Below are 26736 nucleotides of genomic sequence, written 5' to 3'. Positions count from 1 at the left end.
GAACGCAGCAACCAGCAAAACATCGTGTGGGATGAAATGCCCATTTCTATAGGCTCCCAGCAGAGCTCCAATCACCGCCGGTGGATCGCAGGGGGCCTGGGAATCCGAGGTAACCAATCAGCTGCCGGCCCATTCAAGCCACACCCTGGTGGAGCCGTGGCCAAGCTGACTATGAAAGGCTGAACTGCCCCTGAATAAACTCAGTGTCGAATACACTCTACTGGTGTGTGTGTCTTTCTTCTCCTGGGGATTTGAGCGACAGCCTTAGGACTATAACCAAGAGCTATAACCTAGCTTTTATAACCATAGAGACCTCACTACACTTTTACTCTTTAAACAGGAAATTAGAATAGCTTGAAAAAGATCCTTTTAAAAAGGTAAAAGTTCACTCTTATATAAATTTAATTTATAATCCAAAAAAACTGGCTAAATTGGGAAAACTAAAGTTAATATATTTGGTATGGAAATCTCAGGATTTGAAATAAAAAGCAATAAATCATCTGCATAAATAGATTCTTTAAGTTCAATTCCACACCCTGTTATACCTTCAAATTCTCTACATTGTCAGAGAGCCACAGCTAAAGGTTCCAGTACTATATCAAAAAGCAAAGGACTTAACAGAAAACTTTGCTGCATTCCCCTATTAAGCCTAAACTTTATTGAACAAATTGAAGTTGTAGGGCCTGAATATAATAATGTAATCCATCTAACGAGGACAGGACCAAAATTAAATTTTTCTAAGATAGTAAACAGACACTCCAATTCCATCTGATAAAGTGCTTTCTCAGCATCTAATGAAAGAACACATTCTCTTGCTGGCAAGAAGGGCAAATACAAAATATTCAAAAGTCGATGTTACATAAGGACTCTTCTTCTTTGGCTTGGCTTCGCGGACGAAGATTTATGGAGGGGGTAAAAAGTCCACGTCAGCTGCAGGCTCGTTTGTGGCTGACAAGTCCGATGTGGGACAGGCAGACACGATTGCAGCGGTTGCAAGGGAAAATTGGTTGGTTGGGGTTGGGTGTTGGGTTTTTCCTCCTTTGCCTTTTGTCAGTGAGGTGGGCTCTGCGGTCTTCTTCAAAGGAGGTTGCTGCCCGCCAAACTGTGAGGCGCCAAGATGCACGGTTTGAGGCGTTATCAGCCCACTGGCGGTGGTCAATGTGGCAGGCACCAAGAGATTTCTTTAGGCAGTCCTTGTACCTTTTCTTTGGTGCACCTCTGTCACGGTGGCCAGTGGAGAGCTCGCCATATAACACGATCTTGGGAAGGCGATGGTCCTCCATTCTGGAGACGTGACCCATCCAGCGCAGCTGGATCTTCAGCAGCGTGGACTCGATGCTGTCGACCTCTGCCATCTCGAGTACTTCGACGTTAGGGGTGTAAGCGCTCCAATGGATGTTGAGGATGGAGCGGAGACAACGCTGGTGGAAGCGTTCTAGGAGCCGTAGGTGGTGCCGGTAGAGGACCCATGATTCGGAGCCGAACAGGAGTGTGGGTATGACAACGGCTCTGTATACGCTTATCTTTGTGAGGTTTTTCAGTTGGTTGTTTTTCCAGACTCTTTTGTGTAGTCTTCCAAAGGTGCTATTTGCCTTGGCGAGTCTGTTGTCTATCTCATTGTCTATCTCATAAGGACTACTTTCCTGACATCAGTACATAAACTGAATTTTCCACAAGTCGGAACATCTCTCCCACCCCCACCCCACAAACGTAATGTGAAGTCTTTAGTCTTGAACTTTTTTGTTCTCTTTCAGAGATAAAAAATAATTGAGGGAAAAAATTATCCACTTGGTAAAGGGACTCAATTCTTGGTGCTACTACTGCTCCATTTTAAACATTCACGGGACGGATTTCAAGATGAGAACATCCTTGAAGTTTTCTCTCGTTATCTAGTAATTATTTGATTTGACTAGAGCAATTGTACAGACTGATGTGGGTGTTGTGTGTGGAGGAAATGTGCCCCCAAAAATGTGCCTGTCTGGAACATGTGCATTGCGGGTGGTAACATGTCCTCTTCCGATCTGGAATATATTCTGAAGTCACATCACCTGTCAATCAAGCTTGGGCTTTTAAAATCTCTTGGTGCCTGCCACATTAACCACCGCCAGTGGGCTGATAACGCCTCAAACCGTGCATCTTGGCGCCTCACAGTTTGGCGGGCAGCAACCTCCTTTGAAGAAGACCGCAGAGCCCACCTCACTGACAAAAGGCAAAGGAGGAAAAACCCAACACCCAACCCCAACCAACCAATTTTCCCCTGCAACCACTGCAACCGTGTCTGCCTGTCCCACATCGGACTTGTCAGCCACAAACGAGCCTGCAGCTGACGTGGACTTTTTACCCCCTCCATAAATCTTCGTCCGCGAAGCCAAGCCAAAGAAGAAAGAAAAAAAAAGTGTACATCTCTCTCTCTCTCTGAAGCTGATTTGTAGTATCACTAGTTTCAGCTGCTATAGGTTGATATTTGCAGTAGAGCCACACCTCCTGATGATCAGGATCCGAGATTGTGCAGGTACCATTTGCACCACGACTGCCTCCCGACAGAGGTCCAGGAAGGGTGCGTATTACTCCTGTGATTGTGTGCGAATGTCGGCACCGCCTATGTGAATTATAAGCTGTAGCATTTTCCCACACTCGTTTATAAACTGTGCACACTTTATTCCCGTAACATTTCCCACGCTCTCCTATAAATTGTGTGTGATACTAAAAGCTACGTATGATTGAAAGCCCTTGTATCCAGACTCGTCTCTCTGTGAACCCACCGAATCTGATACCTTTCCCAACCAACAAGTGGGACATTTTTTTATGTATAGTGTAATAGTAACTCCCATACAGGTAGAAATGACTGAATTGAAACACAATTTCCAAACATATCCATGTGGAAGCGTTGTCTGCATACTGCAGTTCTAAGGGTGATGCAACTTTTGTTCCAGATGAGAGGCAGTGTGGATTCCCAGTTGTGCTGTAGATTAGAATCAGAATTTCTTGAAATGAATATGTCATCAAATTTGTTGTTTTGCAGCAACATTACAGTACAAACCTTTATATCAACCACATTACAAAATAAATAATAGTGCAAGAAATCTGATGGCAGCGAAAAAGAAGCTATCCTTGTGCCAAGTGCTCGTCTTCAAGCTGCCGTACCATTTTCCTGATAGTGGCGGTGTGAAGAGGACATGGCCTGGAGGTGAGGATAGAGGCTGTTTTCTTAAGACACGGCCTCTTGTAGATGGTGCCTGTGATGTTGCAGGCAGAATTAAATTACCTTCACTCCAGTAGAAAGCTCGGAGAGAAGGAAGCAGTTCAGATGTAAAAACTCACCGAAAGGCTGGAGGAACTCAGCTGGTCTCTCTCTCTTCCCTTTCCCCTCTGCTTCCTTTCACAGAGGCAAAATCAATTCTCACCTCTTCTCTGATCATACACTTTTTGTTGGCCTGGCCAATCTTTATCCTTGCGCCTTCCTGTTCCTTAAAGAAAGGCTCAAGCCAGTAATGTATCTTTACATCTTGCAGTCGCTGGGAGACCGGCTGAGTTCCTGCAGCATTTGTGTTTTTACTGCAACCACAGCATCTGAAGATTTCCGTGTTTCACAGCAGTTCAGATATGGCGGCGATGTGAAACCTCCATCCTCACTACATTCTACGGAGGATGTATCGAGAGGATCCTATGCAACTGCATCACGGACTGTTTTGGAAGCTGTACCACCTCAGACCGCAAGACCCTGCAGAGGATAGTGAAGTCAACGGCTCTCTTACTACCATGAAGGACATCCGCAACACTCGGTGCAGGCGAAACATCGTGAAGGACTCCACACTCCCCTCATGTAAACTGTTCTCCCTTCTGGTAGGGGAAACAATCAGGTCTTTACATCTAAATTGAGGAAGTGTTTTACCTCCATCCCATCAGGCTCCTGAACTCCTAGAACATATGTAGCTAGTGTACTGTGGACTTTTACTGTACATGTCCCAATATTTTAATATTTCATTGTGTTGAACTTCTATTCTAACTTATATTTACTTAAATATGCTCCATGATCCAGGAGAAATGCTATCTTGCCTTTAGCCTGTGAGCATAGTATGACCTCCACTGCCATCTTGTGCCTCATGGTTTTCATTCTAGGTCTCACAGTTTGGCCCTTGCAAGGACCTCAGGTACCTGCACAGCATTGACGGCTGTTCTCTCCACTTCTCCTGATGACTCCTATGCACCAATAGGGCATTTCAGATAGCCCAAAAGTCGGGATGTAAAGACGGAGAAACTTCACCAAAACCCATAATGACCTACCTCTCTGAATGTGTGGAGGAAGTCTCCGAGCCATATATTCCAACCCCTCTCCGAGAGGGATAATCTCCACAGCGCAGCCCTCCGCCGATCGATGTGAATTTGCAACTGTGCTAGGCGGCTGTTTGGGAGGCGCTGATGATGCCGTCAGCCCACGACCCATCTCCCGACTCACCCCTCTCCCTCCAAGTCGGGGGCAGTGGGGAGCAGTCGGGGCAATGGGGAGCATCAGGGGGCGGCCGGTGCACACTGGGCCACTTCGGCCTTCTGGGCCGCTCTCCGTGGCTCAAAGCGCGGCAGACCAATGGCCATCTTCCCTACCCATAATCCCCCACGCAACTGGAACTTTTCTGGGAACCATAAAGCGGTTTCAGTTGCGTGGGGGATTATGGGTAGGGAAGATGGCCATTGCTCTAGCACGTCTTGATGACGGGTGGAACTACAGCACCAGTAGGCCCACCTCCATGGGGATCCGGAGGGCGCTACGAGGCGCCTCTCCTTTGAATGGCTTTTGGGCTGCAGTCTGAATGGTAAGTTCAAGATTTTGGATCCGCTCTGTAGCCAGTCTCCAGGCGGAGGCCCGATCTGAAATGGCCTAATGTCACCTTGACACAGAGATGCCAGCAGCAACTTGCCCTCTCACTGCCGCAGCTCCCACACCTTGCTGGCCATGGCCCACAAAGCGGACTCATTCTTCACCGCCACTGGGTCCACACGTTCAACCGCCAGCTCAACACTTACCTGGCTCGCCCATTCTTCAACGACGATAAATGAAGTTGACTTGACTTTGAAGCCAATAACGAACCTGTGCTAAAAGGTTGGGGTGAAGACCATAGTTAGCACGTCATCCTGGAATGTTGAATGTAAACTGGGAAATACTTGGAGCACATTCCTGGGCCAAGAATGGCCGCAGAAATGTCATCGACGGTCATTGTGGCATCTTTTACAGCAGCCGTGATGTCAATACAGTGACCGTGACGTTATTACAGCAGCTGCCCGTGGGCGGCCACATGGAATGGGTGGTCGCTATGACAACCCCGCATTGGTCTCATCCTCACCTGTAAAACGCTGCCCCCACACCCCCCCCCCCCCCGACCCTGTAGCTGGATGAACACAACACCAGCAATAGTTGCTTCCCCTCCTGCCTCAAGCAGCAGTAGCTACCGGACCGACGGTGGGTCTAAGCTCCTGAGTCCGATGTGCGGCTTCAAGCCTACCCTTAGTAAGCGGGGTGTCTGAGGGAAGCTGCGTCCAATAGGAGCTCCAGATGCTACAGGTAAGTGGCAGTCACGGCATTGCTGGCTTCCCCCTGTGGCACAGGCTGCCACACCAAAGTGCTGCAGAAACTCAATAGGATTCCACACGAAGTAAACGGCAGCCAGCACTTTAGGCCGGAACATTTCTTCAGGAATGTCGAAAAATAGTAAGGCTGGGAACACAGGTGGGAGGGGTTAACACATTGGAAAACTCAATATTGATGCCGACTGTTAATTGAATAAAAGGCATTGTACCTCCAATTTGCAGGTGGCCTCAATTTGGCTGGGGATATGTTCCAAGAACCCCAGCAGATGCCTAAAAGTGCAGATAATTATTGGGTGTTAGGTGATGTGGACATTGTGCGAACTCCATGTTAGATACTTAGCAAAGCTATATTGGATACTGTAGTGTGTGACAGAATATAGATAGGATTTTGGGAGATAAATTGGGGCAGGTTTGTTAATGTAGGTCACAAACAAACACTTGAAAACAGATCTTATTTAAAATACTGGAGCTCTGCTAATGCTAGACATATCGGCCCCAGAACTTTTGCAGAAGCTTTGGAGAGTGCCCAAGAGGCTTCACTATAGGATTGTTTTTTACAAAAAGACAACAGATGAAAGAACTTGTCGCAGTTGTAGACTGTCTGAAGGGGAACTTGCTGTTCTAAGAGGGTCATGTGGTTTTGCAAGCAGAGAGAGTCAAACAGGCTTTCTCTCAGAGAGAGAGAGAGAGAAGACAGACAGACAGACAGACAGACAAAGACAGAGACACAGAGATCAGATCTACAGTCAGCAGCAGCAATTGGGACTGAACAGGAATAAAAGCTGTTTGTTACTCTTCTTGCTCTTGGATCGATATGCAATGCTTTTACCCAGTTTATAAATATATGCCCTAAACCAAATTTAACAAGAGTCTTGAAAAACAAGTCCCACTCTACCCTATCAAATGCCTTTTCTGCATTGAGAGTGACTGGAACAGTTAAATTTTCCTGCTTTTTGGCTAAATGAATTAAACTAATCAACCTAATTACATTACCTACCAATTTTTTTTTGATGAATCCTATTTGGTTCTCATTCATTAGTTTCGGTAAGAAATTTTCCATCTTTTTTGCTAGTAATTTAGCCACTACTTTATAATCCACATTCAATAATGATATTGATCTAGAAGACAATGGCATTCATGGGTTTTTACCTTTGTTTTTGGAATTACTGTTATAATAGCTGTCTTAAAAGCTTCAGGTAAATTTCCAGTTTCTACCAATTGTATTCTTCTTTGGCTTGGCTTCGCGGACGAAGATTTATGGAGGGGGTAAATGTCCACGTCAGCTGCAGGCTCGTTTGTGGCTGACAAGTCCGATGCGGGACAGGCAGACACGGTTGCAGCGGTTGCAGGGGAAAATTGGTTGGTTGGGGTTGGGTTTTTCCTCCTTTGCCTTTTGTCAGTGAGGTGTGCTCTGCGGTCTTCTTCAAAGGAGGTTGCTGCCCGCCGAACTGTGAGGTGCCAAGATGCACGGTTTGAGGCGATATCAGCCCACTGGCGGTGGTCAATGTGGCAGGCACCAAGAGATTTCTTTAGGCAGTCCTTGTTCCTTTTCTTTGGTGCACCTCTGTCACGGTGGCCAGTGGAGAGCTCGCCATATAACACGATCTTGGGAAGGCGATGGTCCTCCATTCTGGAGACATGACCCACCCAGCGCAGCTGGATCTTCAGCAACGTGGACTCGATGCTGTCGACCTCTGCCATCTCGAGTACTTCGACGTTAGGGATGAAAGCGCTCCAATGAATGTTGAGGTTAAAACTTTAATAAATACAGGAATCAACACATCTTGAAATTCTTTATAAAATTCTGATGTAAACCCATCTTTAGGGGATTTATTATTCTGTAAATAAGCTACAACTCTTGCTAACTCTGTGACGGTAAAAAGAAATTACTAATATTTTCTGCTCTTCCATAGTTAATTTAGGTAAATTTACTTGTTAAAAATTTATCAATTTTATTATCATCCTGTCCGGATTCTGATTTATATAATTTCATATAAAATTGCTGAAAACATTTATTAATATCCTAAGGTTTATAAGATATGTGGCCCATCTCATCTTTAGTTGCAATAAGTTTTTGATGTTCAGTTTTCAGTTGCCACGCTAAAACCTTATGTGCTCCAGTCCTCAGTTCATAATATCAGTTTATTTCTCATCATAATTTTTTCTGTTCTATAAGATTGTAATGGATTATACTGTAACTTTTTGTTCACTAGAATTCTTTTTTCTTCTGATGACTGTTTATGTAATTCCTTTTCTAAGGCTGATATTTCTGTCCCTAAATTATTAATTTGAGATGTACCCTGCTTTTTAACTATAGAAGAAAAACTTATTATCTGACCACAAATGTACACTTTCATTACATCCCAAAGAACAAATTTTTTATCCATAGAGTTAGCATTAAGGTCCAAAAATTGTTTTATTTGATTTCTAATAAACTGACAAAAATCTTTCTTTTTTAACTACTATTAAAACCTAAAACTCGTATCCTGTTTATCTTCTAAATCTAAAGCTAAAAAACAAAGGAGAATCATCTGATTTAAGCTTTGCTTTATATTGAACCTGCTGTACACCCTACCCTGCAGTCTTGCTGATAATAAAATCATCTATTCTGGAATATGTATCATGCCTATTAGAATAAAATGAATAGTCCCTTTCTCTAGGATAATATCCTTCTCCAAATGTCAACCAAGTTCAAATCTTGCATTAATGACAGTTATTTTTGCTGCCTTGGATTTTAAAACCCTCTTTGCTGATCTATCCAATAAAAGGTCTAAACAAAAATTGAAATCTCAGCCTATTAAAATATTTTCATTTGATTTTCCCATATTTAGGAAAGTTTCTTGTATAAATTTACCATCGTCCACACTTGGAGCATAAATATTCATTAATGTCCATTGTTCAGAAAAAAAAATTTGACAATTGAAATTGACCAAATGGTCCAAAACTGTATTATGTAATTTAACTGGAAGCATTTTATTTATCAAAATTGCTACTCCTCTAGCTTCTGTATTAAAATGTGACTCTATTACTGTTCCAACCCAGTCTCTTTTTAATTTTTGATGTTCCTTTTCAATTAAATGTGTTTCTTGCAATAAAGCAATATCTACTTTGGTGATCCAATTCATAGGGTTTTGAAGCCTTTTTACATTAAAACTCATAAATTTTAATCCTTTACTAATTGGAAAAATTTAAAGGGTATCTATAAATATGTTAAGAGTAAAAGGATAGTAAGGGACAAAATTGGTCCTCTAGATGATCAGAGTGGTCGACTATGTGTGGAGCCTCATGCAATGGGGAGATCTTAAAGTGTTTTTGCATTGGCATTTACTCAGGAAACTGGCAGAAACAAACAGAAGAGTCATGGAACAGATGGAGATTAAATGGAGATTAAGGAGGAGGAGGTGCTTGCTGCCTTACAGTGAATAAAGGTAGATAAATCACCTGGGCCAAATATGATATTCCCTTGGACCCTGAGGGAGACTAGTGTGGAAATTGCAGGGGCCCTGGCTGATATATTCAGAGTGTCCTTAGCCATGGATGAGGTTCCAAAAGGTAGCACATGTTGTCCTGTTATTTAATAAGGGCTCCAAAAATAAACCAGGTAATTATAGGCCGGTGAGCTCGACATCAGTAGTGGATAATTATTGGAAGGAGTTCTGAGAGATGTGATATAGGTATTTCAACTGATTAAAGGATAGTCAGCGTGGCTTTGTGCTTGGTAGATCCTGTTTAACAAATATTGTAGAGCTTTTCAGGGAGATTACCAAGAAGGTAGATGAAGGAAAGGCTGTGTATGTTGTCTACATTGAGTTTATTAAAGCCTTTGAGAAGGTCCCATATGGGAGATTAGTTCAGAAGGTTATGACACTAGGTATTCAAGGAGAGGTTGTAAACTGGATTCAAAATTGGCTGTGTGGGAGAAAAAAATAGGGTGGTAGTGGATGGTTGCTTCTCGGATTTGAGGCCTATGGTTAGTGGTGTGCCTCAGGAATCTGTGTTGGGACCATTGTTGTTTGATTAATGATCAGGATGGTGTGAGTTGGATCAACAAGTTTGCTCTGATGACACAGAGGTGTTGTGGACAATGAGGAAGATTTTCAACGCTTGCAGAAGGATCTGGGAGAATGGGCTGAAAGAGATGATGGAGTTAATGTAGACAAGTGTGAGGTATTACATTTTTGAAGAGCAAATCAAGGAAGGACGTACACTGTAAATGATAGGCCATTGAGGAGTGTGGAGGAGCAGAGAGTTCTGGGAATACAGATACATTATTCCCTGAAGATTGTGTGGCATATGGACAGGGTTGTAAAGAAAGCTTTTGGTATCTTAGCCTTTATAAATCAAAGTATTGAGTACAGGAGTTGGGATATTATGTTAAAGTAGTTTAAAACATTGGCGAGGCCAAATTTGGAATATTTTTGTGCATTCAGACCATCTAGCTATAGGAAGGATATCAATAAGATTGAAAGAGTGCAGAGAAGATTTACTAGGATGTTGCCGGGTCTTCAGGAGTTGAATTACAGGGAAAGATTAAATAGGCTAGGACTTTATTCTTTGGAATGAAGAAGAATGTAGGGAGATTTGATAGAGATTTACAAAATTATGAGAGGTATAGACAGAGTGGATGCGAATAGGCTTTTTCCACTTAAGAGCAGTCACAGTTTTAAGCTGAAGGGGGAAAGGTTTAGGGGGAAGTTCTTCACTCAGAGTGGTGGGAGTGTGGAATAAGCTGCCATCTGATGTGGTGAATAGGGGTTGACTGGGTGTTTTAAAAGTGAATTGGATAGGTACATGATATGGGAGAGGCCTGAAGGTTATGGAATGGGAGCAGGTCAGTGGGACTAGGGAGATGGTGGTCTGCACAGACTAAGAGGTGCCGAATGGCCTGTTTTCTATGGTTAAAGAAGATATTACATCATTAACCCTAATGCTAGCCTACATCAATTGAAATCTTTTCGCATTTCTTTTCTAAATTGGCTCCTGTTTATATTTCATTTTTTTTAATTCTTGACACAACTTAGTGATTTAAAAAAAGCAGAATGTTAAAGAATTTGCTTGTACAATAAAATGTAATATATTATTCTATGCAGGTTGTGGTACTTCAAAGAAATTAGTAGAACAATGATAATCACCAAGCTTCCAAATATGCTTGCAGGGTGGAATGGAGGAGAAGAATTTGAAACTGAAGGCATTTCTTTGATAAGAGTAATGTTGAGATGCAATCATAGATTTCTTTTAGTAAAACTCGCGCATAATCGCTCATTTGGAAATCCCAATCATTCAGCATCTTGTTTGTAGTTTCCACTCACCAGAACCCTTGTTCTATAACCACTTGCTGAGCTCTGGTTTTTCCAGTGCTACTAGGTGTTGCCTTTTTAAAGAGCAAGTTAAAATATGTTGAAGTATGAAAACAATAGTGGTGCCAGACAAGCAAAGGTTCAAGTCCCATGGGTGCCAAAGTAAGTTTTACTATTCGGAGACAAAATAACAGCAGCTCACGGTCATCTGATCAGCTGTGATCAATTGCCAAACATTTGGCGTGGATGACTCTTGGCTTTGTCAAGTTTGTTAATTCTTTTAGACAAATTTTACGAGCCTTTCTTCCACGTTATCCTCAGCCTTCTTGTGCGCCAATGCAGTACTTGAAACCTTTGAGCTTGCTCTTAACTTCATTTACTTCTCGTACTTCCAATATTTGATGCGCAGTGCTCTGGTAGAATATCATCCTGTAGTTCAGATGCAGTCTCCATTTCAAGTTGTTCGTCCTTTTCAACAGCATCCAATGGCTGATCTTAGATTCTGTTGATGTCTTTTGCAGTAATTCTGTAGAGTTTGCTTTGACCGGCCACAAGCTTCTGTTTCCATATCTTCTTTCAGTCTTTTAACGAGAGTAGCTTTGGCTCCATCTGCAGTTAAACCTCTTTGCTGCAATAGATCTCTAAGTTCCACAACCGTGAGCTTATCAAGATGTTCCTTAGGGTAAACACCAACGTCTCCTGGTTCAGCCTTTTGGCTTGCATCCATCTGGCTGCTGCCGTCCATAGGCACCTGTGGCTCCACAACCAGCCTAAACAGAGCAGTCTTCAAGGACAAACTGCTAAATAAAATTCAGACTGTTCAAAACTATTCATATAATGGTATTAACAAATGACTCCTTCAAGGAGTGCATCAGATATCCGCCGACAAGATTAAAAACTCTTAAAGAACAGCTCAAAATGTTCAGAGTCCAATCAACATGATGAAATTTCCAAATCCAATGTCTAAATCTCATCGATTGTCTGCAGACTGCCTACTGCAAAATTTTGTAGACTTAAAATTGCAGCGCCTACTTTCTTATCTTCTTGTTGTCGCTTAGAGAGCTAAGTGTGAGTCCAGTCTGCAATGCATTTCAATCATTCTAAGATTCTTTCCGAAGGCTTTATTTTGTGCACATACATTTCTAACAAATGAAGACATTGGTAAATAATCTTCAAACTATAGCAATATTCCATAGATAAACTAATGAAGACTGTCTACAAAAAAATTAGTAACTGGCGCTCACCCCTCTTCAATGATGAATAACCAAACTAAAGCTAATTCTATAACCAACCCCCCCCCCCCCCCCACCATGCACATGCCCACTGATAGCAAGTACAAAGACATATTTTAACCCTTACAATACCAGATGTACATTCTGCTTCCTACAGAATGCCCTTTGTTTTTGTTCTGAGCTCCTTAACTGTAAGTCCTTCTCCAAATAGTGTATCCCTTTTTCTAAATTTATCTACCTCTTTTGTATAATCTCTTCAAATTTTTGAAGTATAATTAACTATTTGACCCCTTAAATAAGCTTTTAAGAAGTCCCATATAATAAATTTATTGGCACGAGAAAGACAGATGATTTCACAGAAAATCCCTAATAAAAATCACAGAATTCCAATCTTCTCAATAACATTGGATTAAAACGCCATCTATAGACAGTGTCTTGTTTATTGATTACAATAGAGGTGAATGATGACAGGATCCTTGCCTTGTACTCAACTTCCATGATTCTATCCTACTTTCTTATCTTCTTGTTGTCGCTTAGAGAGCTAAGTGTGAGTCCAGTCTGCAATGCATTTCAATCATTCTAAGATTCTTTCCGAAGACTTTATTTTGTACATTTCTAACAAATTTCTAACAAATGAAGACATTGGTAAATTCTATCCTGTAAATGTGCAGATATATATAAAAAAATCATGTCTGTTAGAATAAAAAGAATAGTCTCTTTGTCTTGGATGCAGTTTCCTCCAAATATCCACTAAATTCAGATCCCTCATTAAACTAAGGTAGTTTTAGCCATCCTAGTGCTGGTCACTATTCCAGTTGGCTTGTTCAAAACCAGGTCCAAACACAAATTAAAATTTCCTGCTACTGTTATTTTATGATGAGCATCAGACCATTGAAAAAAGGTTTCTTTAATAAATCTTTCATCATCTTCGTTTGGGGCATATAAATTTAACAGAGTCCAATATTCAGAAAATATATCTTAATATATCTATCTGCTGGACCAGATGAAACATTTTGAATTTATCAATATTGCTTTAGAATTATGCTATGTCCTGGCCCACCCAATCTCTTTTGAATTTCTGATGTTCATTCTCTATTAAGTGTGTTTCCTGAAGGAAGGCCAGGTCAATTCTTTTTTTTTTTAAATGTAAAGTACCTTCTTCCTTTTAATATGGTTATTTAAACCATTTACAATACTAATAATCTTAACTATGTTTTCCATTACCACAGAATTCTGATATCTCATTTATTTCCTTCCAATATTCTTCTCACTGAAATTCCAATATTATATTCCTCCAGTAATGGACCCAGATTTGTAAATAGCTCCAATAGAAAAGAGTGAGATAAGACAAAGAAAAAATAGATACCATTGTATCTACAACACAAGATTAAACAAAAATATATTCCACCACCCCCCCCACCCCCACAGGTGTTGAGAAAAAGAAGCAAAAGACCACCAAAAATATTATAACAGGCTGTGACTAAAGCACAGAAGCACATCTAATCTCCCCCACATAAATCTCCCACCCCCAGAATTAACTATAAGTGCCCATATTTAATAATCCATATTTACAAGAGGAATAAATAATTACATCATAGCAATTATCTGATAAGTCCAATCAACTTTTAGGCCTGGTAGCTGATTTACAAAGTCAGTGGCATGTTTTATATCTGTGAAAGATCTGTTTTCAGCATGAGGAACCATAATTTTTAAACTAGCAGGGTGACGTAAAGCAAAGTCGTAGCCTTTTTTCCACAAGAGATTCTTTATGGGGTTAAATTCCCGTCTTCTCCTTGAAAGGGAAGTGCTGATATCTTTTCCCTTTCATATAAAAGTCATGCTCCTCTTTCCTTTGCACCTTTGACTGCTGCTCTAAGAATGTTTTCACGATCTTGATATTGTAAACATTTAATTAATATTGAGCGGTGCTTTCGGCCTTGAGAAGATGGGGGTAAAGATGTTCTATGTGCTCTTTCTATATTATTCCCTACTTTGTCTTGTAAACCTCTATCAAATCTCCCTTCATTCCAAGGAATAAAGTCCTAACCTGCTTAATCTTTCCCTGTAAGTCAACTCTTGAAGGCTCCACAACAACTTAGTAAATATTCTCTGCATTCTTTCAATCTTATTGATATCCTTCCTGTAGCTAAGCAAACTGAACAAAAAATTCCAAAAATGCCAATATACTTGGAATCCACTCTTGAAAAAAAAAGGTTATTGTGTCAAGACTTCTATTCCCTCTTTGAGTCCTACAATTTTGATATTTCTTCGACTGTGGTTCTCTTGAGCATCAATCTTATCTCAAAATGTAACTTTTCCTGATCCCAAGCTTTAGTGCTTTTATCAAAATCTGTAACTTTATCAATAACTTCGTCATATTTCTCTTCAAGTCTTTCACTTAGATTCTGTTACACCTTCCATTTTTGTTACTTTTATATTATCGAGCTTTTATTTGTATTTTCCTTCTGATTCAAAGCTTGCAGTACATCATCTATACATGTTTAAAACTGGTTTTTCTTGCCACCTTGTTCGGTACTTTTTACACTGGCAACTTCTGTTCCTTCCTCCATTGAAGTCTAATCCATTGAGCTGGAGTCTGTGTCGACTCATCTTCCCCACAGAGTTCAGACCTATCAATTGAGCCGCTGATTCCTGATCGACCGGAGGAGGCAGCGACAGTGCAATACTTGGCGATTCCAGCTGGGAGGCATGTTGAACTTCTTCTCCAGGTTTCTTAAAATGTAGTAGGCCTTGTCCCCGTTTACTTTTTCTTCTTCTTTCTTGTAAATCTTTTTTTTTTAAATCCCGGGAGGGCTGAAGCTCCACGTCCTATCTCTCACCAAATCACGTGACTCTCCAATGATGGAGTTTAATTCAGACAAGTGTGAGGTGTTGCATTTTGAAAGAGTAAATCAAGGAAGGATGCACACTGTAAATGGTAGGCCACTGAGGAGTGCAGAGGAACAAAGAGACTTGGGGAAGCAGGTACATTGTTCACTGTTGCAGGTGGACAGGGTCGTAAAGAAAGCTTTTTGGCATCTTAGCCTTTATAAATCAAAGTAATGAGTATAGGATTCGGGATGTTGAAGTTATTGAAGACATAGGTGAGGCCAAATTTGGAATATTGTGTGCAGTTTGCTTAGCTACAGGAAGGGTATCAATAAGATTGAAAGAACTCAGAGAATATTTACTAAGTTGTTGCGAGGCCTTCAGGAGCTGAGTTACAGGGAAAGATTAAACAGGTTAGGACTTTATTCCTTGGAATGAAGGGAGATTTGATAGAGGTTCACAAAATTATGAGGGGTATAGACAGAGTAAATGCGAATAGATATAGATAAGGAGAGATAAATATGAAAGGACATGGCCTTGGGGTGAAAGGTTTATGGGCAACATTAGGGGGAGCTTCTTCATTCAGGGTGTGTGGAATGAGCCGCCATCTGATGTGGTGGGTGCTGACTCGAGTTTTAAGAATAAATTGGATAGGGGCAGGTTATTGGGACTAACTGAACAATGTTTGACACAGACTAGAAGGGTCGAATGGCCTGCTTACTGTGCTGAGTTTAGTATTTTTGACTTTTAAACTTTATTTTTAATGCAGATATATTAATTAGGTATTGTAAGACTAAGTGTCAAGCAAAATGCACTTATCCAGCATCTATCAATTCCTCCATGTGCCAGATTCCAGGAGTTCTATTATAGTCATAAAGCAGCTTAAAAACCATGGAAACCCTGATTTAGTTCATGCTTACTTGAAAAAGGCGAATAAACCAATATTTACTTGTTTTCAAAATTGTGACAATTCTCAATTATCTTTAGAATAGTGTCCTTTTCTAAAATAACCCTAGGAAATAAAAACCCACTTCCCCTCACTGCATTCTCTCAAGCAATTGTGACAAAATCTCTTTTATCTCCTACCCACCACCCCCCCCCCCATACCCCCACCCCCAACCGACAGATCCAAAAAGCAGGAATGCACTTGCACTTTTTCCATTTGTGGGTACTGCATCAATTGCTTACCAGCGAAATCAAACCTAGATCGGTTGACCTCTTTATGAAGCAACCTGTAGAGGCGACATGCCTCTCTAATGCTGTCACTTTGGTTTTCTCTGTCTGAGCATAAACTCTTATTCTCCAGTAACAATGCCTGAAAAAACTTTTGAGTAACCAGCAACTTTCTTCCACACTTTGAAACTCTTCAGCCTCAACTCCTGCAACTTCCTTTGCTGTCATTCATCAGCCACTATTTTCCACCCACTAAACACAGCCTGATTTGCTGAGCAGGTAATGCAAGTTTATTTTGTCATCTCTTTGAAACAATACCACGCGACGTGAAAGCATTTCATCTATTCATAGGGCAAAAAACATGACAAACTTGCATATTTTGCAACCTCACTTTAAACCACTATCCCAGTAAACTCACATCAATAGGTGAAGCAGTGGGGGAGGAAGGGGAAGACCTCAGTGATCCTCTCTGCTGCTTTGAGTGCTGTCAATTGACCTCCAATCCAATTCTGTACAGCAACCGTACTACACTGTGATACAGCCAGCCAGAACACTCTTGATAGGCGCCTGTAGAAAGTTGACATATTAATGGCCGGCTTCAAAAGAAGTGCTGTTGCACCTTCCTGACAAGTTAGATGCATACATCCAGGTCACTTCTCACGTGGCCTCTGAGGAACTGCCAAGCAATTAATGTGTGGTGGAGTCCATAATGATCTCCTTTGTGTTGTCCATGCTGAGACTCTGATCGTTATTCCTGCACTATTTCACAAGATTTTCCACCTCTGCACGGGGACTCATTGTCGTTCATGAGGCCAACTACTGTTATGTGCAAACCGGATGACTCTATTGGAGCTGGATCAGTCATGGGTCAGCAGCACGAACAGGAGCAGGCTGAGCGCCCCATGCTGACGCGTGTCAGTCCTCAGCGTGATGGTCAATCCGGAAAGACTGGTGTTTCTGCTAGGAAGTCCAGAATAGAGTAAAGAGAGAGCTCGAGTCCCAGCGTGGCCAGCTTCTTCAACAACCCTAGGTATTATTATATTAAACACCAAGCTGAAGTCAATGAACAGCAGCTTGGTGCATGAGGTGTCGTTCTCCAGCATGCACTCCCATGTTTCTTTATTCATAATCTCACTTTCTAACTCCTCATTAACCAGATGACCTCGACAATGTTTGCCCACAGTAAAGCTCCCCTTATCCCATTTAAGCTGCGTGTTTTGCCAATACAAGAATTGTTAGAGCTTTATTTTAGAGGAAGTTACGAGGTTTTTTTTTTAAACGAGTTTTCCTGCCTTTTGTATTGACCAGTTGCTATGAATAAAAATATCACTTATATGTCCATATTTACACTTTGTAGATTTGTACCTAAAAATAATGATTACCATAATTGAATTTATACTTCATTCAAGGAAGCCATTTGGAAGTGTCAGGAAATGTATTTTCGAAGCCTAAACTGCTGACAACATAATTTTTTTTTATTGCCTACCAATGAGACATTATTTTGCTGTAAATCACATGCATTGTACTAGCTGTGTTCAACTTTTACAGGAAAACAAGATTGCATTGTTTAAAAATTTCCAATTTGCTTATCAACAAATTCTTGTTTTGCATATGGAAAAACTTCAAAAGGCAGTAGTTATGAATGCCTCAAAAACATTAAAAGGTGGACAACAAATACAAGATCCTGTTAAGTAATTGCAATAAATTTGGGTTCTTGTGCTTCCTTTGGGATATCTGGCCTCTTTTTTTTTAAATGCCTGAGCACTTAATTAGCCTTGTGATGAACTGATACCACAAAGCTTGGATTGAACTGGCAGCAAAGTCTCTGTACTTGCCTGACATCTGGAAATGGAGTTTTTCCTCCATCGAACATAGGCCCCATAAGAAAGTTGTTATTTGTGGCAGCTCAGCTGCTTCATAAAGGAAGACCTGAACACAACAGATGCCACTTCCTTTCTTATCTCCAATGCAGTGGAACACTTAAATTTCGAGAACAACGTGCCAGTAAATTTAAAAGAAAACATTGTTTTTCTATAGTCAAATGAGACTAAAGGAATGCTGTTTCAAGGTAGGTAAAATGCTAATAGACAGAATATTAAAGACATCAGTGAAGCAACTTCATGATTTAAGGTCAAAGCCACCTCTTCCCCCCCTCCCCCCCACTCCACCAATGAAGTACCATTAGAGAATTCACTTCAACTTGTAAAAATCTGTAATTCCTTTCAAGAACCTAGCAGACTTTCTTTTTACATTAACACTAAATATATTTTAGTGACTGAATAACTGAAGCATAATTGAATATATTTTAAGTATTTGGTAATATTTATGTGTATTAAATGTATATTTATAGTGATGGGTAATTCCATTTATTTAAAAACTATCCTTCCTTACACCACTATTGTATCCGGTGGATTTGGATAGGGTACCAGGGCAATTTGTTTTTTAAACAAAGAAATAAAAAATTAGTTAAAAAATGGATTGTATTCCTTACGTGACAGGACAAATAAGTGTAACGTCAATTTTTGCATTTCTTTAATTGAAGTTCTTTAGTAATGGTAATTTACTTTAATTTTTGCTTGGTAATCAATTGATTTAACCCCTCCATACAAATCAAACTTTTTTGTACTTAGCCCTGGGGGGGGGAAGAAAACATAATTCTGCTCAGTGATACAGCCATGCAGAGGTTTATTAATGCAGGAGAAAGATATACAACAAAATAAAAGTGGCAATTGACCATCTGCTCTCTCCTGTCTGCCTTCTCAAAACCAACCTTCTGTATTGGATTTGGAGGGTTTATGAAGTTCCAAGTGGAAGATCATTGGTTAAAGTTGTTAATGTCTTCCTCCCGTGATGTGCAGACACACAGCGACTGATATGCAGAGCTGCCACATGACATATAAATTTAGATTAATACTTGCTTCGGTGTTAGAGCGTCATATGGAATTCATATGGCATTTCGGGTTACCTGGATCTCTGATTACCCCTTTCTCATGCTTCAGTTCGTCCCAACCCCAAATCTATGATGCTGTGTAATTACAGAAGGAAGTTCTGCCAGACATGATCTCTCAGGACTCTCTCATAATGCAAGAGACTCTTCAGTTACGCAACCATTAAAGCTATTTTGGAGATGTATAAAGCCACAAAGCAATATAAGAAAAAAATCTCTCCATATCACTTGAACCTCTCCATTCTATATAGAGTAGAATAAGCTGTAGAAAATCATAAATTCTGCAAGATATCACTTGAGGTCATTTCAATATTAAAAATACGAAATACAAACACTGGTTTGAACTGCCAATCATGCATCTAATTTAGAAGCCCACAAACTCACATTATTGATTAAAGTTGCAATATGGGCCAAAGCTAATGACAGGTGGTCAATATGAAACAACTTCTGATGTTAGCAATCAATGTCAATTTATACAAGCATTGTTAGTCTAACAAATGAGCAGCACCTTATAAAATATAATTGATATGCAGGAAAATGCACGACCACCCAATATAATTGAAGTGGACCTGCCGAAGGAAGATTTAGGATATGGGTAAAGTCTTCATGGCTAAGCGAAGGTGAAATAAGATGAGAATCAAGGCTAAAGGACCGTTTCTTTACCTTGCCTTATGACGCAGTTCGACTATTTTGAACAGTGCATTTCCTCGAACAAGATAGAGACCAGCTGTTATTCATAACTGAAGATGGCATGATCAATAACCAGTGGTGCCAGACAATTTTATTTGAACAAGCAAAACTAGCAGCAGTGTGCAGAATATAATTATGTACGTGTGTTAGTTAACAATTGCACTTCTTCGAGGGTCTTTACAAATATACACTTCAGTAATTAAGCATCACTTTCAGGTTTAGTCAGATTTTTTTTCATCTTTCTAGAGAAAGAATCTTGACTGCAGATCTTATGGTAAGGCATTTGTAACATTCAATTAATATTTGCAAGCTCATTTGTATTTGCACGTGCAACTTCATTTACATTGCAATGGACACAGCTGTGTGAAATTCTCTCAACAAACATATTAAAATTCATTAATCTTTTAAGTCAGGCACAGCCTGAAAAGACAGAATAGTGTACACACCTGTTGAAATATATAGTACAGGTACAAAGGAGTTTTTGTTCTGCAAAGCCCGATGCTTTAGTATGAAAGATACATCCCTTTTTAACGCTCCTTAATTCACAAAAATTAATTTCCGCTTGGAACGAGGTGAAGTGGTGAATCAAAATGGAGACATGGAGCAAATATTTCAGTCTGAAAAATGTAACGTCATACTGAAACAAGTAATATGCAGGTGTGTGACTGGGCAAACTGCATTTTAGTCATCCGTTTACTTAAAACAGATACCTGGATGTACTGCATGACATTTTCCTTTTCATTCTGTTACAGCTGCTAGACATTTTTTATATTTACAGGGGAAGGGATTTTATTTTGAAATTAGATTTTTTAGAAAAAAAAACTAACGAAAGTAGTTTCTACACAAGTACCAAAAATCCTACATTGATATCCCTGCTCTTTTTGGCCTAATAGAGTTGATTTTTCAGCAAATGAACCTTAAGGCACACTAGTAGAATTACTGTTCAGGGAAAAACATTTAAAAAATGGATGTGGATTAAAAATGAATGTAATTAATTATTATTTAGGAGATGAGCAGTTTAGGACAAGTAAAAAGGATATTAGCAAGACTGGCGGGCATGAATTACAAAGAGAAACTGAATAAAGCTAGGATTTCTTTCCCTAGAGTGTGGGAGGATGAGGCTGACGTTGTAGAGATACAAAATCATGAGACGTAGAGATAAAATGAATAGTCATAATGTTTTCCATGATAGGGAAGTCTAAAACTAGAGGGTATGGATTTAAGGTGAGAGGGACCTGAGGGAAAGCTCCCCCCGCCCCCCCCCAGAGGATATGGAGTGAGCTGCCATACAATTACGTTTAAAAGACATTCGGACAGTTACATGGGTAGAAAATCTTCAGAAGCAATACGACCCAAATGCACCAGTTCAGACAGCCATGTTGGACCGAAAAATCCTGCTTCTATGATGTATGATTCTAAAGAAGTCTGAAGATTTACTTAGATTTCAAATTAAATAATTTCAAGAAAATATAGCATAATTAAATATTAAAATTGAAGTCACTGTTCATAAAAGATAGATGATATATTAGCACAACAGGAAAACTCGAGTATTGTTTAAGATTAGAGACGTAATGCACAATGGAAGGCTTAAATATTACAGAATATTAAAAAGACAGAGTGAAAGTATGGTAAAACATAATGGTATTTACATTTTTTACTACTGGAAGCATTTATTTGAAAATACATCCTCAGGGTAAACAACTCTAAAACTGGAGGTCGAAGGTTGAAGGTGAGAGGGGAGAGATTTAAGAGGGACCTGATAGGCAACTCTTTTCACTCTTCTCAGAAGGTAGTCTGTACCTGGATCAAGCCACCAAAGAAATTTATAAAAGGAGAGATAATCATGGTGTTCAAACACGGAGTGATATATGGAATGAAAGGGTGCAGAAGAACATCAGCCAAATACAAGCAAGTGAGAATGGCTGTCCTGTACTGTATAACTCTTGACATCTGTAAAATCCAGATGTGATTAAATCCAAGGTAAATTTATATTGTAATGTCTTAAGATGTAACATTTTCTGTTCAGAAATTAATTTGAGAAAACTCCGCTATTCTTAGTTTGTATCCTTTCATCCTCCAAGATTAGCAATCTCCAAATGCATCTGTGCAGTTTGGCAAAGTGCATGTTACATTCCCTTAAGTCAAAAATTGAAACATTCTCATTTTTCATGATGGCTGAAGGCTAAAAGTGCTTGCTCTTGGTGACGCAACTGGAATTTTCATTTTTTTGAGGGGGGTGGAGGGAAAGAAAGATTTTGAAATAAAATACAAGATTCAGTGTTCTTCAGAACAAAAACAGCCAAAAGATGGAGTTCGAGCCCTTTGGCTGACAAGCTGTGAATTCGTCAGACTTCTTTAAATGATTGTTTTCAATTGTCAACTGTTGCTAAGTAGAAGCATGATGAGAGATTTGGCTCTTTTAAATCAAAGTCAACTATATTTATCCTCAGTAGTTGAGATTTTGAAAATCCAGAATTCAATGGATTAATAATCAAAAATTTATAAACTGTCTAACAACTCTTTGATAAATTTTCACTGGGAAGGGGAACTTTTCTTGTAAGATTTAAACAAATGCCTTTAATAATAATTGTATTGTAAATCGATTTAGTTAATGCAGTAGTTGGCTACGTTATCTTTTAAATGTTTCTGTGCAATTTGTTGCACTTCAAAATTAATTCATTTTACTTAAAATCAGGCTTCAATGCATATACGTTTTAAATAATGTACAGGATGCAGTCTGTCTTTCAATAGAGATATTTAAAATTTAAGAATAGGGTTGAACTATTAATTATAACTAGTTAAATGCAAATTACTATGTTAGATAATGGAAATATCAAACAAATCTGGAAATCATTAAAAATAAAATTAAAATGCATGCAGTATCAACACATTTAGCTTGAATGCCATTGTAAAAAATCTGAAACAGCTCTTACTGAGAGCACTGATCCTGATTTTTCTGGGGTTCTGTATGGAACTACTGCAATCTGACAAAGTTTGGAGCACCTCATAAAAGGTATAAATCCTTAACTTATTGATTAAGCTTTGCTGGTAATTTTGAAGTTTTGCTCTTGGATCTTGTGCTCGATTAAACCCTGGCGCGGGATCTGGATCAGAGGGTGGCTAATGTTGAACCACTTTTTAAGGAGAATGTGGGAGGGAGAAAGGGGCAATTACAGACCAGTTAGCCTGACGTCAGTAGTGGGGAAGATATTAGCATCTATTATAAAGGAAGAAATTACAGAACATTTAGACAGAAATAATATTATCATTACAAGTCAGTATGGATTTCTGAAGGGAAAATCAAGCTAGATTAATCTTCTGAAATTTTGAGGAGGTGACGAGGAGCGTGGACGTGGGAGAGCCAGTGGACGTGGTGTACTTGGACTTCCAGAAGGCTTTTGATAAGGTCCCGCATAGGAGATTAGAGAGGCAGAATCAGAGAGCGTGGTTTTGGGGGTAGGGTGCTGACATGGATAGAAAATTGGTTGACAGACAGGAAATAAAGAGTTGGGGTTAACGGGTCACTTTTGGGATGGCAGGATGTGACAAGTGGGGTCCCGCAGGGCTCGGTGCTGGGTGCTCAGTTGTTTATCATATATATGTTAATGATTTAGATAAGGGGATTATAAATAACATTAGCAAATTTGCAGATGACACACAACTGGATAGCGGTGTGAAGTGTTGGATGTTAGGAAAATGCAGGGGGACTTGGACAGGTTAAGGTGAGTGAGCAGATGCATGGAAGATTCAGTTTAATGTGGATAAATGTGAGGTCATCCACTATGGTGGCAGGAACAGGAAGGCAGATTATTATTTAAATGGAGTCAAGTTAGGGAGTGGGGAAGTGCAACGTGATCTAGGTGTACTTGTACACCGGTCACTAAAAGCTAGCTTGCAGGTTCATCAAGCTGTGAAAAATGCAAAGGTCCTGTTGGCCTTCATAAAAAGGGGAATAGAGTATTGGAGTAAAAATGTCCTTCTGCAGTTGTACAGGGCCCTGGTGAGACCACAGCTGGAGTTGTTGCGTCCTAATTTGAGGACATTCTCACTATTGAAGGAGTGCAGTGTAGATTCACAAGGTTAGTTCCCGGGATGGTGGGATTGACGCATGCCAAAAGGTTGGATAAACTGGGGTTGTATATGTTGGAATTTAGAAAGATGAGGGGAGATATGATTGAGGTATATAAGATTATTAAGAGATTGGATATGATGGAAACTGATTACATGTTCCTGATGTTGGGGGAGATGAGGACTAGAGGCCATAGGTTAAGAGCTAGTGGAGTTGTTCTAGTGAACCGGTGCGGACTTGAAAGGCTGACATGGCCTGTTTCTGCTCCGTAAATGGATATATGGTTATATATAATACAGGGAAGGCCCTTTAGGACAGAGATGAGAAAAAAAAAATTTACCCAGAGAGTTGTTCGTCTGTGGAATGCTTTGACGCAGAGGGTGGTAGAGGCAGGTTTGCTGAATAAGTTCAAGAGGGAGTTAGATAAGGTTCTTGTGGACAGGGGAATTAGGGGTTATGGAGAGAAGGCAGGGACAGGGTACTGATAGTGGATCTAAACCAATGGCGGTGCTGGCTCGATGGGCCGAATGGCCTACTCCAGCACCTATCGTCTATAAACCCATTCATTTGAGTTGGATTGGGAGCTACACGGAATAGAGGGAAAAGGGTAAATTATATATTTTAGTTGATTTTACTTTGGCAGATCTTCACAGGTCGTTAAGGGCACATCCAGAGGAGATTTGTACAGGGGAGTGTTCTGATCGGCTTTTGCCATCCTTGAAGTTTTGCCTTAATTCGGAGCTTTGTCACTTGGCTCCAGACAGGGTCACTTCTTTGGCCTTCCGGAACGGCAGATGGCACTTTCAGGAGGATGGAGAATATTTTAAAATGTTATAAATATGAACTCAGGAAGAATGGCCCATTCAGGAAGACCTCGTCCTATTCAGATTCACGCTCTTAAATTGAAATCTCCATGAAAACATCATTCAATAGCTATTGTACTACCTTTGCTTATCAAATTTAATATATACTTCATGTTTTTGTATGCATTACTTGTTTACAAAGTTTCATAATTGCACCTGCAAGATTTATGTCAAGAGACGGTAGACATGTGAGCAAATATTACTGAAAAAATAAATTTTAAATATCTGGAGAGGCAATTGAAAATAAAGCCTTCCTTAAAAGAAGGAAGTAGTTTTAAAGGCTGAATATGAACATGACAAACTTGAATAATGAGGTTAAAATACACTAGTGCATGTTTTTGTACTCCAGGCATGAACCTTGATGTGATAAATGATTGAATTTTTAAAATGCATTGAATTTCAGTGGGTCTTCAGAATAAAAATGTTTTCTAAATGTATTCGCTGCACTTAAGACATGAAAATGAACAATGAAACACTAGCAAAAAGCCATGATAATTGTTAATGTTTTAAGATTATAATATTTTAATAAATAATTGACTGTCAAACAGCCATCTCTATTCTTGTGCATTCACTTCAAACTTTCGGTTTACCAAAAAATTCACAGCTTTAGTGGAAAAGAACATTTTAAACCAGCAATGTTTGGGTCATAGCCTGTTTATAATTATGCCAATTTTTAAATAGGCATCCCTTAGCATACGACCAGCTAAATCACAGGAACGCAATAGGATTTAAAACAGCAATAATAACTTATGCATAGTTAATTATTTTCTTGCGAAGAATGTTATTTTTACTTCAATTACCAGAGTGTTGAAATTTCTAATTTACTAAACCCTGGATCCTTTCGCAGTTCCCAGTAGTTCCCAATGCTCATCCAGGATTCTCTTTGATTACCTTCAGAAACTTTCCTGTGTAAAAAAAAGTTAAGACATTTATCAATATATATGCAAAATTTTTATCTCTAAAATCGTCAATAATTATGAGAATTCATGCAGTTATTAGTGAAACATGCAAGTCTGCAGACACTGTAATTGTAAAAACACACAAAAAATGCTGGAGTTGAAGGAACTCAGCTGCTCTCGCAGCGACCATAGGAGGTAAAGGTACATTACTGACATTTCAGGCCTGAGCCCTTATTCGAGGTAAAAGCAAAAAACAGGAAGGCATCTGAATAAAGACTGAAGAATGGCAGGGGAAGGAGTACAGAACAAACAGCCAAAAGGTGTTGATTGGATATGATGAGAGGAAAGGTGAGAATTGATTTTGGCTCTGTGAAAGGAGACAGGGGGAAAAGGTGTGTGTGTGTGAGAGAGTGAGAGAGAGGATGAGCTGGGACAAAGGTGACGGGGTGATTTAACAGAAACTGGAGAAGTTGACGTTAATGCCATCCAATTGGAAGGTGCCCAGTTCCTCCAATTTGTGAATCGCGTCGGTCTGGCAGTGCACGAGACCATGGACAACAGGGAATTAAAATAGGTGATGACTGGGAGATCCATGCTATTGCGTGGACAGAGCTGAAGTACTCAACAAGGCGATCTCCCAGCCTGTGTCCAGTCTCTCCGATGTAGAGCACAACAGGAGCACCGAATGCAGTAGATAACCCCACCAGATTCACAAGTAAAATGTTGCTCGACTTGAAAGGTGATGAGGGAGGAGGTGTGGGCACAAGCAGAGCATCTTCTGCAGTCACAGTGGTAGGTGCCATGGGGATGATTGATGGTTGGTGGGTTCGTGGAAGATTGTAAATCTGCAGGAATCATCTATTACATCTGGTGCTCCATTGCGGTCTCTACATCAAGTGAGACTGGGCAATCGCTTTGTTGAGCACCTCTGCTCTACCTGCCACAATAGTATTGATCTGCCAGTGGCCACCTATTTCAATTCACCGTCCCATTCCCTTCCTGATATGTCTGTCTAGCATGCACTGCCAGACTGAGCCCACCAGAAAAATTGGAGGAGCAACACTTCATCTTCCATCTGGGCACCCTCCAACTGGATGGCATCAACATCGACTTCTCCAGTTTCTGTTCAGCTGCCCTCCTCTCACTTCTTCCTT

The 26736-nt window shown here is 40.1% G+C and overlaps 1 protein-coding gene across 7 annotated transcripts in view; it reads right to left on the bottom strand.

Annotated features, from left to right (window-relative positions):
- Nucleotides 1-19824: 19824 nt before the first annotated feature.
- The window catches only part of osbpl6 (oxysterol binding protein-like 6), a 135583-nt gene continuing 128671 nt past the window's right edge, over nt 19825-26736 (bottom strand). For all 7 annotated transcript variants that reach the window (XM_069935832.1, XM_069935833.1, XM_069935829.1 and 4 more), the window contains one exon: nt 19825-25588. In XM_069935832.1, coding sequence (XP_069791933.1) covers nt 25480-25588 — 109 coding nt within the window. In that variant the 3' untranslated portion in view covers nt 19825-25479. The remainder of the gene's footprint in view (nt 25589-26736) is intronic.

The sequence above is a fragment of the Narcine bancroftii genome, chromosome 4, assembly GCF_036971445.1.
Source record: "Narcine bancroftii isolate sNarBan1 chromosome 4, sNarBan1.hap1, whole genome shotgun sequence".
Classification (NCBI taxonomy): domain Eukaryota; kingdom Metazoa; phylum Chordata; class Chondrichthyes; order Torpediniformes; family Narcinidae; genus Narcine; species Narcine bancroftii.
Note: the sequence above shows the minus strand (reverse complement) of the source record. Positions and strands in the feature narration are given on the sequence as shown.